At 35.6% G+C, this 12500-nt stretch overlaps 2 protein-coding genes across 3 annotated transcripts in view; one reads left to right on the forward strand and one right to left on the reverse strand.

Moving 5' to 3' along the window:
• LOC122248522 (integrin beta-PS) overlaps nt 1-11012 on the forward strand; it is a 15808-nt gene extending 4796 nt beyond the window's left edge. For both annotated transcript variants that reach the window (XM_086532271.1, XM_086532272.1), the window contains exons 7-17: nt 1107-1202; nt 3522-3686; nt 4020-4175; nt 4296-4427; nt 4720-4947; nt 5102-5270; nt 5376-5470; nt 6018-6153; nt 6933-7079; nt 7698-7837; nt 9104-11012. In XM_086532271.1, coding sequence (XP_086388397.1) covers nt 1107-1202; nt 3522-3686; nt 4020-4175; nt 4296-4427; nt 4720-4947; nt 5102-5270; nt 5376-5470; nt 6018-6153; nt 6933-7079; nt 7698-7837; nt 9104-9172 — 1533 coding nt within the window. In that variant the 3' untranslated portion in view covers nt 9173-11012. The remainder of the gene's footprint in view (nt 1-1106; nt 1203-3521; nt 3687-4019; nt 4176-4295; nt 4428-4719; nt 4948-5101; nt 5271-5375; nt 5471-6017; nt 6154-6932; nt 7080-7697; nt 7838-9103) is intronic.
• Nucleotides 11013-11153: 141 nt separating this feature from the next.
• eIF6 (eukaryotic translation initiation factor 6) overlaps nt 11154-12500 on the reverse strand; it is a 5825-nt gene continuing 4478 nt past the window's right edge. The window contains exon 6 of the mRNA XM_043008565.2: nt 11154-11598. Within this exon, the coding sequence (XP_042864499.1) occupies nt 11589-11598 (10 nt within the window). The 3' untranslated portion in view covers nt 11154-11588. The remainder of the gene's footprint in view (nt 11599-12500) is intronic.

A 12500-nucleotide genomic window follows, 5' to 3' on the forward strand; every position in this document is an offset into this window, starting at 1 on the left:
TAAAGTCTTTAGCCTTGAATTGAATCGAAAACGAAGACACCTTCCTTGTAAAATCTGTACCCTTGTAGGTTAGGTGTGTATATATGAAATATAACACCTGTAAGTAGAATACTCGACTGGCTGAAGGTTTTACCAACATGTCAGCCTCAGGATTGAGAAATAAGGGGAAGTTGTTCCACTTATTTGAGTTTCGTATACAGTATCTATATCTGCTTGTGTGGCTTATTTGAGACTATAGTGTGCCATAGGCCACTACCTTCGACATTAGAATATGTTAATATTAAATCATTAGAATATATGGTACAAATATTTAAACATTAAAAGATATGGTACAAATTGCCACTCTTCAAAACTGATACCTTTGGACTTCCTTTATCAACTGTTTGGCCTAATCATCAGTTTCCCTTCTCGAAAGATCCATCACAGCTATTGTGAATGGATCTATTCCAGACTTCAGTTATCCACCTCACCTTTCATTGTTTAACAGTGTTTATATATGTATCCCTTTAACATATTTTATTATTTTCCTGAGGTATTTTTGGGGATGGAAAGCTGAGTTCATGGAATTTTGTTAATACCTACTGGATTTAGCCTATTAGAAAATTATAACATGTTCATAAGAATCTCTTTCACTTTTGAAGAGTATCTATTATATATATATATATATATATATATATGTGTGTGTGTGTGTGTATGTATGTATATATATATATATATATATATATATATATATATATATATATATATAGAGAGAGAGAGAGAGAGAGAGAGAGAGAGAGAGAGAGAGAGAGAGAGAGAGGGAGAGAGAGAGAGACAGAGAAAGAGACATAGAGACAGACAGATAATGTTCTAAATAATTCCCCTTTTGTTTTTTGGTATAATCGATTAAACTTAAGCAATCATTGGCAAGCTATAATTAATCGGATTCCGGAGATAAAGATTAGCAATATCATGAACCAAAATTGAAAAAAAAAATTCTATTCAGCTAAAGTTTACGCTGTCATTAGAGGAGTACTTAGGAGCAAAGGATTGATAATCAAATATCCATTAGAATTAATTACATAGATATTTCGAAAGAACTAACTAATGCACTTTTATCCATGCAGTTGGCAGGTATATTGAAACCCAACGACAAGAAATGCCATCTTGAGGACAACGAGTACAAAAAAGCCACCATTTATGACTACCCTTCAGTTGCTCAGGTAAGATATGTAAGATGCGTGTGAAATAGTGCGACCAACGTAAAATACATGGATGGTCATAATCTGGTGTCCCTTTAGACGCCAAATACATGGATGGTCATAATCTGGTGTCCCTTTAGACGCCAAATACATGGATGGTCATAATCTGGTGTCCCTTTAGACGCCAAATACATGGATGGTCATAATCTGGTGTCCCTTTAGACGCCAAATACATGGATGGTCATAATCTGGTGTCCCTTTAGACGCCAAATACATGGATGGTCATAATCTGGTGTCCCTTTAGACGCTAAATACATGGATGGTCATTATCTGGTGTCCCTTTAGACGCTAATACATGGATGGTCATAATCTGGTGTCCCTTTAGACGCTAAATACATGGATGGTCATTATCTGGTGTTCCTTTAGACGCTAATACATGGATGGTCATTATCTGGTGGCCCTTTAGACGCCAAATACATGGATGGTCATAATCTGGTGTCCTTTAGACGTCAAATACATGGATGGTCATAATCTGGTGTCCCTTTAGACGCCAAATACATGGATGATCATAATCTGGTGTCCCTTTAGACGACAAATACATGGATGGTCATAATCTGGTGTCCCTTTTGACGCCAAATACATGGATGGTCATAATCCGGTGTCCCTTTAGACGCCAAATACATGGATGGTCATAATCTGGTGTCCCTTTAGACGACAAATACATGGATGGTCATAATCTGGTGTCCCTTTAGACGCCAAATACATGGATGGTCATAACCTGGTGTCCTTTAGACGCTAAAACATGGATGGTCATAATCTGGTGTCCCTTTAGACGACAAATACATGGATGGTCATAATCTGGTGTCCTTTAGACGCCAAATACATGGATGGTCATAATCTGGTGTCCCTTTAGACGTCAAATACATGGATGGTCATAATCTGGTGTCCCTTTAGACGTCAAATACATGGATGGTCATAATCTGGTGTCCCTTTAGACGTCAAATACATGGATGGTCATAATCTGGTGTCCCTTTAGACGCTGTCCTTGGTCAGCTAACTTTTTTTTTCATTATACATTAATGGTCTACGACTATCCACACCTAACTCTGGATCTCGGTTTTAATGAACAGGTCGCTGGCTCGTAGTCATCACGTATATGATGTGTATTTTGATCACGTGTGTATAGTTTGCTGCTGAGATAGGGGGATGATTTAGGTGTAAGTGACAATATTTGCGTATGTGTGAGTCGTAGTTCTGTGAGATGTCTTTTTTCGGTAAGGGTTCGAATGTTCTGTTTCCGTGATATGCTATGGTAACCTGCTCCCTGATACGTATGGTGAATGAATGGTGCTTTGAAAGATTATGGTGTGGTGTGGGGAAAAGAAGAATAAATGATTTATATTTGTTAAAATCACGGTCGTGATAGAGTAAAGGTTGATATCGCCTCCTCCGAGACGGTGTTCTCTGCCGTATGTAAGAACTTCGTGTGTTATGTATGTTTGTGAATTATCATAATGAGGTTTTTTGTTAGTCCGTGCTTGGTTGTACAAGTGTATACTGAGAGCTAAGTGTTTAATGTCTGATGTACAGCAATGCTGATTTCTCCCCAGGATTCCAGAGTCCTGTTGTGGACTGTTCAGAATATTGTTTATAAGTGTATTGAACGTTAAGGTGTGAGGAATGTGTACTCCAGGATATATATACATATATATATATATATATATATATATATATATATATATATTGTGTGTGTGTGTGTATGCAATGTTGCAGATTCCAGTCGTGGGTTGTGAAATGTGTCGGTGTATTTGGCTCGAGTGGGTGATCTAATGAACCGGAGTACCTTACATGCGCCGGTTCTATGTTATATCTACCAATTATTCCCCCAGTGTTTGCGAGCGTCTCTATGTAGCTGAAAAAAAGTCTTAGGTTATCTTCAGTAATAACAAGTCGAAATGGAAAGCTATCGTCAGCAAAGAGTCTCGTAGAAGAGTTAGGTGTGGAAAGTCGGAGATCATTATATCGTAGGGAAATTAGGTCGAGAGCGGCGCCTTATGGACCATAGTTGATTGTCACAGGTTTAGAAGGAGAGTCGACACAGACATGCTGTGAATAAAAATGTATGAAATGTAAGAAGGGGAATGAATAATGGCACATTGCACATCCATAAAGTTTCTTCCTCACTGAACCCTTCCCATGAAATAATGATATATAAATAAAGACATAAATATAATTTAAAAATACGTTCGCTGTTCACATATGGTTGCGAAATAGCCAACACATCTTTATACATAATCAAATTTGTTCCTTGTTTGTACTTACTGTATCTCTTCCCGGCAGATCAATGAGATGGCAAAACTTCACAGAATAAATTTGGTTTTCGCCATCACAGCAGCAAATGAACCTCTCTATGCTCGTCTCTCGCAACACATAGAGGGCGCTACATGCGGCGTGCTGTTGAATAACTCGTCTAATGTTGTTGACCTCCTCACTAACAGTGTCAAGGTTAGACGCTGACCTGGCTTCGAGATGGGCCTTTGGTGTAGTATTGATGCTATCGATTGTGGGTTATGCATTTTTGGCTTTAGTAAATGTTTCAGTGTTGATGACACAACACCAAAGGAACGTTAAGGTGTAAAACTATCCAAAACCTATTAGTCCTATTAGTGCCTATTAGTGCCTATTAGTCTTCCGTCATCAATAACAAAGACCAATAGCACAATCAAGTTAGATCATCTGAAATGGAACAATTTCAGCGTACGATTTTTCTCAACAGTTTTAATTAAATAACCATACACAGCCTCTGAATCTGACACAGCATTTTCTCCTCATCAACAGGACATCATAAGCAAAGTAGAACTGAAAGAGCGTGACCACAACACCCACGTTTCCGTGCGTTATTTCAGCGAGTGTAAGGACGGGGAGATGAAGGAGCGAGCCTCGTGCAAGGAACTCGAGGTCGGAGATGAGGTCAAGTTCCTAGCAGAGGTTACGGTAAGGAAAGGTCGACGTAATGCAGCCATGGATATTTATTTCCGTTCTGTTGTTTCTTGATAATGTTGTCTGAAATATAGTAGTGACTGTGAAAAAATAATGGTGTTCTTTAATTAACAGGCCACCAAATGCCCAGACAACGAGAAGGACTGGAATCCAGTCATCGACGTGTACCCGATGGGCCGCCAGAGTTCTCTCAAAATCAATTTGGAAATGCAGTGCCAATGCAGCTGTGCTAAGCCGGGTGATAAAGTTGGTGCTAGTTAAAAGTTTTCGTTTTTAGAAAGTATAGTGAAATTTATCATGATAATAAATTCATTTTTGAACGCCATAAATGAAAAAAAAAAAAAAAAAAAAAAAAAAAAAAAAAAAAAAAAAAAAAATATATATATATATATATATATATATATATATATATATATATATATATATATATATATATATATATATATGTGTGTGTGTGTGTGTGTGTGTGTGTGTGTGTGTGTGTGTGTGTATATATACAATGCGTGCCTGAATCTTCACTTATATTCAACATTTGCAGGACTACATCGAGAAAGCAGACCTGTGCAACAAGACTGGGGATTTAAAGTGCGGCGTGTGTGATTGCTACGCAGGTTTCGCTGGGAATTCATGCGAGTGCAAGATCAGCGAAGCCGACACCATCAGCGAAGACGGTTGCAGGGAAACGAACACCTCCGCAGTCTGCAACAACCGCGGTCATTGCATATGCGGACAGTGTATGTGCGGGACACAGAAGGACCCAAAAGAGGTGATCTCAACAGATTCAAACAGATTCAGCAATAAAAGTTCTCACAATTTACCCACACTTGAATAAGCTCACCCTTGTAAACAGCCTCACATTCTAGAGGCAGACTAATCACCCTCGACCCCTGATTGTTACCGCGAAAACTCTCTTGCAACAGAAGATATACGGGAAATACTGCCAGTGCACCAATTACGAGTGCGACCGCTCCGGAGGTGAGATCTGCTCCGGTCACGGGGAATGTGAATGCAACAAGTGCAAATGCAGCGATGGCTGGAAGGGGAAAAACTGTGCATGCAACAAAGGCACCGACAGTTGCAAGAATCCAGGTAAGTCTGACAGCAATTACTTGCAAGAAATACGAGAAAGAAAATATAACACATACTAATATGATTTCTAGTAATAACACTGAAGATGCTCATCCTTCTTTTCAGACACCGGGGAGATCTGTTCAACCCACGGTGCGTGTGAGTGCAACAAATGCACATGCACTCCAAAGTATTTCGGGAAGTGGTGCGAGGATTGTCAAGTAAGGAATGTGGATACAAATATACCTATATATTGGCATTTATTTGTCTGAAAGAGAACATACACACGCGCGCTCGCACACACACACACACACACACACACACACACACACACACACACACACACACACACACACACATACATACACACATACACATACACATACACACACACACACACACACACACACACACACACACACACACACACACACACACACACACACACACACACACACACACACACACACACCACACACACACACACACATATATTTTTATATATATATATATATATATATATATATATATATATATATATATATATATATATGTTTATATATATGTATATATATATATATATGTATATATATGTATATATATATATATATATATATATATATATATATATATATATATATATATACAGAGAAAGAAAAACAGAACGATAGACAGAAATAAACTACAGAAAATGGCCTATACACAAGCATGTGTTAAGAGAATAAACAACGCAAATAGGATCCTTATTTACTGTTCTTCCCGAAACAGACTTGTAGCGGAAAGTGCTCTGAGTTTAAGCAATGCGTCCAGTGTAAAGTGTTCAACACAGGGGAGTTGAATAGCGAGAAGTGCTATGTAGCATGTGACCGCTATAATATCACCGTAGTCAAGGAATTTGTCGAAGGTATGTTTATTTTTCCTTTTACTTATTATTCTTTATACATTTTTTGTTGTTTGTCGTTTATATTGTTTATTTCTATTGTTTGTTATCCTTTTTATCATCATTATTATTGTTATTATCATCATTATTATTGTTATTATCATCATTATTATCATTATTATTTTTATCTATTATCAATAACATCATTATCATTATCATCATTGTTACGATTATTTATTCTTATCCTTATTTACCATATTATTATTGTTATTAATATTATTATCATTATTATTATCATTATTATATTGATCTATTATTGTCATAATTTACAATTATTCTTTATAATTATTTTTGTTGTGCGCGTTAGTGAGTGAGTGTGTGTGTGTGTGTGTGTGTGTGTGTGTGTGTGTGTGTGTGTGTGTGTGTGTGTGTGTGTGTGTGTGTGTGTGTGTGTGTGTGTGTGTGTGTTTGTGTGTGTGTGTGTGTGTGTGTGTGTGTGTGTGTGTGTGTGTGTGTGTGTGTGTGTGTGTGTGTGTGTTTTCAAATACGATATCATTTGATCTATCAAATCTTTTTTTATTATATTTGAATGTGATTATAAGTATTAGTGTGAATGTGAGTATAAGTTTCAGTATAAGTAAGTGAATAAGTGTACATAAGTGTGAGTATGAGTCTATTTTACATTGTTATTTTTTTTATCGGTTGTCGTTCGTTTATGCTTCTCCATTTTTACATCAACACTCCCTTTTTTCCGCATTTCCTTTAATACAACCTTTCTCTTAAAAATAAAACAAAAATTACAGACCTGAATAAGGAACAGAAGAAGTGCTCTTTCTTCGATGAAAAGGACTGTCTCTTTAACTTTGTTTACGAAGTTATTGAGGATTCGAACAACGTGTCCATTTTGGTGAAACAGGACTTGGAGTGTTTGGAACCAGTCAACACAAAAGGTATTTCTTTGTTTATTGTTTACTAGATACTAAATCACAGTGCTAAAATGAAATACGCACTCCCTTCAGTCATACGTACGGTTTGCAATTGTTTGAAATCATATTAATAAATTTCTGGTAAAAATGGCTAGATTTTTTTTCGTTTTTGTTTTTGCTAGAAGAGATTAATGGGACACAGACTTCCAGAGATGCTTTCACAGCACAAACACGAGCGCGCGCACACATACATACACACACACACACACACACACACACACACACACACACACACACACACACACACACACACACACGCACACACACACACACACACACACGCACACGCACACGCACACGCACACGCACACGCACACGCACACGCACACGCACACACACACACACACACACACACGCACGCACACACACACACACACACACACACACACACACACACATAAACTTATACACATACAAAAACAGATAAGCATATTCGTGAGAACAGCATCCAGAATAGCCAATCAGATTCCACCTCCAGCCACCCTTCAGTGTGCCCCCGTTACTATGAACATAACATAACCACACGAATTCTATTTGCTTCCAACTTACTTCTATAAGATCGAAAACTTGATACTGTAACAGGAGTGATTTTCGGGGTTATCGGCGCTGTGCTGGCCATCGGTTTATTAACCCTCGTCATATGGAAGGTCTGCGCGATCCTCAAAGACCAGCAAGAGTATGCTAGGTTCCTCCGAAGTCGAGACGCGGCGAAGTGGTCGAACGTGAGTTTCTTTGCGTTTCGTTTTCAGTTGATAATTAATATGGCATGTTATCTGCTGATATGAATGTTGTTGGTTTTTTTTTTATCGTTTTGTTAAGAATTTTGGTATGGGAGATTATTAATCTTGTTCTTGTTGAAATTTTGAGAGCGATAATTTTTGTGAGATATTCTTCTAAATGATAAGAATGGTCTCATGTTCTAGCCTATAATTTCATTCTATGAGAAATGTTAACCATCTTGAATTTTCGTGGATTTATTATTATAATTATTGTTAGTAGTAGTATAGTAGTTTCATTATCATTATCATTATCATTATCATTATCATTATCATTACCATTGTCTTTATCATCATTTTAATTATCACTATCAATATCATTATCATCATTATTTTTTCTTATTATTATCATTATAGTCAATCATTTACAATGTTAAGCATGTTATAACAGTATGTTACAAAGCCTTTATTATATACATCCTCATGTGTAGTTCTTTAACAACATATAAAAAAAGACAAAGAGCGCAGTTCTGCTAATATTGCAACCAAAATATTTACACTAAGTAAACCTCAACCCAAAATGTTGGCCACATTCTTTGACTTCCTTTCACGAAACAGTTATGTAGGCGTTATTTAGGGCCACATATATACTAATTACAATATTCATGTAGTCACGAAATGCGTATAATCTATTTGTCAAAAAATAAATCGATACTTTTGTTTGTTGAATTGTTCCAGAGAACAGTGAAAATTATAGAAACTATAAAGTACTTTATTTTTCCTTAGGTCTTACACCAAGTTTTATTTAGTGTTATCATTTTCGCTTTACATGAGTATTTCATTATAAAATGGTAAATCCACACCTTCTGTTCTTTAAAATAAAATAAAAATAAAAATCTTTTGTGTTGTACCTGACATATGTGGAAATATGAGATATGACATTTAAACACATTGACAGTAAGATCATAATGTAAACAAACATCATTAAATTCAAGATGGCGAACGTTTCTCAAACTTTACTGCTGATCAGACCATGTCTACCCCCCCCCCCCAAAAAAAAAAAGAATAATAATAAATAAATAAATAAAAATAGCTCTCAAAATTTTAACAAGACATCCCTATAGCTGCTAGATTATTTTCCTTATTATCAATCCTTATTAATGCTTGACTTTATGGATAATTGATATAAAACTTGTCAATTAAAATTGCCCATTTGTTTTATAACAATTTTCAAAATTGTATATTAATAAACTTTACGATTCCCTTCAACAGAATGAGAACCCACTTTACAGAACGGCCAGAATCACAATTCAAAACCCTCTGTTCAATTTGCACAACTGAATCAATTTTGCAACAGGATTGCCAAGACCTGATATTTTGCAGAAGAAAATGTCATCTTAAAAGAACAAATCAATCCATTGGTAATCAGTTTCTTGTAAACTTGTCAGTTTTGGTCATGTATGTTCTAAGATGTAATCGAAGTACCTAAAATATATTTGTGTGCTATCATCTTATTGTGCATTAGTATTTTGTCATTATTCTTTGCCTAGTTTAAACTGTTATGGTATTATTGTACAATTAGTTTTAATAATTTTTCAAGGTATTCATAATTTATGTGGAATTAAGAAACATTAACATTATTTAAGTAGAATGAAGTTAATCATTATGTAGAAACATCCTACAAATTTTGATTTTTTTTTTAATTAACAAGCTCTAAGTGTTTTAAACTAATTCTTATTGTTTCATATTTTCCAAATTGATACACTTGGAAAATTGCACTTTACATTTTCACAAAAATGTTATTTTGACTTGAAAGTAGCCAGTATCACAAGAAAAATTCCAATTTGGTTCCACTTCATATAGCAAGTTATTATTATCAACATATCAATGTGATCTTTTTAAGTGAAAGGATAAAAGCAGTTTCGTAACTAAGTGACATCAAAATATTGTATGTCTACAAAGTGCAATAACTTTCCTCTTCAGTCCTTTTCTATTATCTGATACTTAGTTTATTACCTGAAAAAACATGAGTAAATTTGAATGACAATCTTCTTCCAGTTAAGAGAATTATTTAGTAATAATTATCTCTGCAATTACAATAATAATCAAATATTATCAATACTGATTCTATTATGTACTACAATATTTTATTTTCTGTACACGATTAACCCATTGCGGACGGGGGATAGGTTCACTTGCTTAGTCTCCAAGATGGGTTTTATTTCAGAGCGAAGCAACTTCTTGCAACATACTTTGACTTTTCCCGATCTATTTCAGTCACTTATTTTAAAATTAGAGCCATTTTTGTTTTATTTTTTTGTGTGTTTTAATGAGTTTAAAGAATTATATGTGCCATGTGACAGGCTTTATCTATGCTGCAGTTGACTAAAATTGTAGTATATTATCCATATCAGCTCATTTTCTTTATACCCAGCGTGATAGAAGTATTGCCGTTTTATGGGAGGACAAAAAGCAACTTTATTTTTTCGTATGTGTGCTGTCATGAACGATTACGAAACATAACCATCTACAATGAAGATAACATGAAGAGGTAGGGAAGTGGAAGGAAACCTGTGCTTATGACTGTGAGTGCCACAATAAAAAACATCCTTATTGGCACAGGAGCATATTTTAGACACGGCATGGTTTGAGTCACCTTCCTCTTTTCATTCTGCTTGCACATCCTACATCGGCAGTACTTTAGAGGAAGAGGTCAGTAACTTGCTGTGTGTCACCGCCCTATAAAGATAGTGCTTGATAGAGATGGTGGATGAGTGCCATTTAAGGCTCATCTCCTACTGGTGACAACCCGTCCGCAATGGGTTAACATTACACTTGTGTATTTTTGTTGTTTTTCAATTATATTATAGATCTGGTATGTATTAAAAAAAAAAAAAAAATCTTCCTGTACCAGTAATTTCCTTTGATTTTGCCCTAATACATGTTTCAAATAAAGAATTTTGAATTTCTGGTACAGCATAATTATCTATATATCTTCAACAAGGCTTTACAGTTAGTATATATTACTTAGATAAATCTGAAGCTCGACTTATGCCACATCTACAGCATTATGGACACTAGGGTAATCAAGCAGACTAATCTTAATGCATTTCTTTTTCAAATCTTTGTCTTGGTTGTATAACTTTCTCCTTTAACTTAATCCAATAAAATTTTAAAAATAGATATTGTGTTATTACCTAGTAATATGATAAATATATTCAGACTTTAAAAATAAATATTAACAAATAATACTTGATTCAAAATGACGTCGTGAAAAGAATTTTTGATTAACTTTTTTTTAAATAGATACAAAATAAAAAACTTTGTACGTGGTATATTTAATGCCATAATACACAGCATGGAACATATAACTTTAAGGCAATATGCCTAATGGATATACAGTAAACATTTCAAGTTAATCATAGATTACTATGTGTTTATAAGAATCCAATACAGAGTCATACATTCAAACAATCTCTCAATATGTCTATCATCTATATATTTGTATCCCAAAATTATTATATAATGCATCTCGTTCTTGTCAGCATTAATGAACAAAGTAAATTCAAAGATTCCAATTGAATCTTTGCTTGTATTCTAAATAACACTATTGCCTCCTCCTTATCAATCTCCTTTAAATTGACATATAGCTTCACACTCACATCTATTACAAACTGTATTAAGTCATATACCATCATCTTTTACCAACAAAATGCTCTTCTCCAACATTTGTTTACTGAAGGGAGGTTTCCTTACTTTAGGTCATACTGAAATAAAAAAAGATAGACAAATTAGTACATATTTACAGCAACTACTCAATCACATGAAGACTTCTTCTGTCATAACTTCGGTTGAATATGCATGATGCTACATCTAGTCAGGGGACACAAAAACTGTCTTGGTATTTATAAAGCCTTACTGTCTCAGTCTTCTTCCCAAAATTGTACTAGCGTTTAATGGAAGTGCTCCACCTACACACATTGCCTACCCACACCCTTCACCCTTCACCCTTCACCCCCACAGACACAGACACAGACACAGACACAGACACAGACACAGACACAGACACAGACACAGACACAGACACAGACACAGACACAGACAAAGACAAAGACAAAGACACAGACACAGACACAGACACAGACACAGACACAGACACAGACACAGACACAGACACAGACACAGACAAAGACAAAGACAAAGACAAAGACACAGACACAGACACAGACACAGACACAGACACAGACACAGACACACACACACACACACAACTATGCAATTAGAGCTACAGAATCCAATAAACCAATTAAAATTAACCCTATGACGACGGTGCATCACACTCGTGTGACACAGCCAAACTCCCGATGCCGGGGAGTCATGCCAGTGTGACGATTTCAATGCAATATTGCAATCGCCCGGCATAGGGGATTTCGTGTAGCACGTGCCCCGTCGGGAAAGGGTTAATTAGCATCATAATTCCTTAAACATTAGCTAGATATTTCACTGACATAAATTAAGAACAGCTGGAAAGATATATACAGATGATCTCCAACTTACAATTGTCTGATTTGACAATGATGTAAAACCAATATACATTTAGTAGAAAACAGACTTCAAATATAAAATTTTGATCTTTTCTGCACATAATTGAGGTACACTATGAAATTGT

Source organism: Penaeus japonicus, unplaced genomic scaffold (genome assembly GCF_977035675.1).
Source record: "Penaeus japonicus unplaced genomic scaffold, GWHDUDI00000001_assembly GWHDUDI00000037, whole genome shotgun sequence".
NCBI classification, from domain to species: Eukaryota; Metazoa; Arthropoda; class Malacostraca; order Decapoda; family Penaeidae; genus Penaeus; species Penaeus japonicus.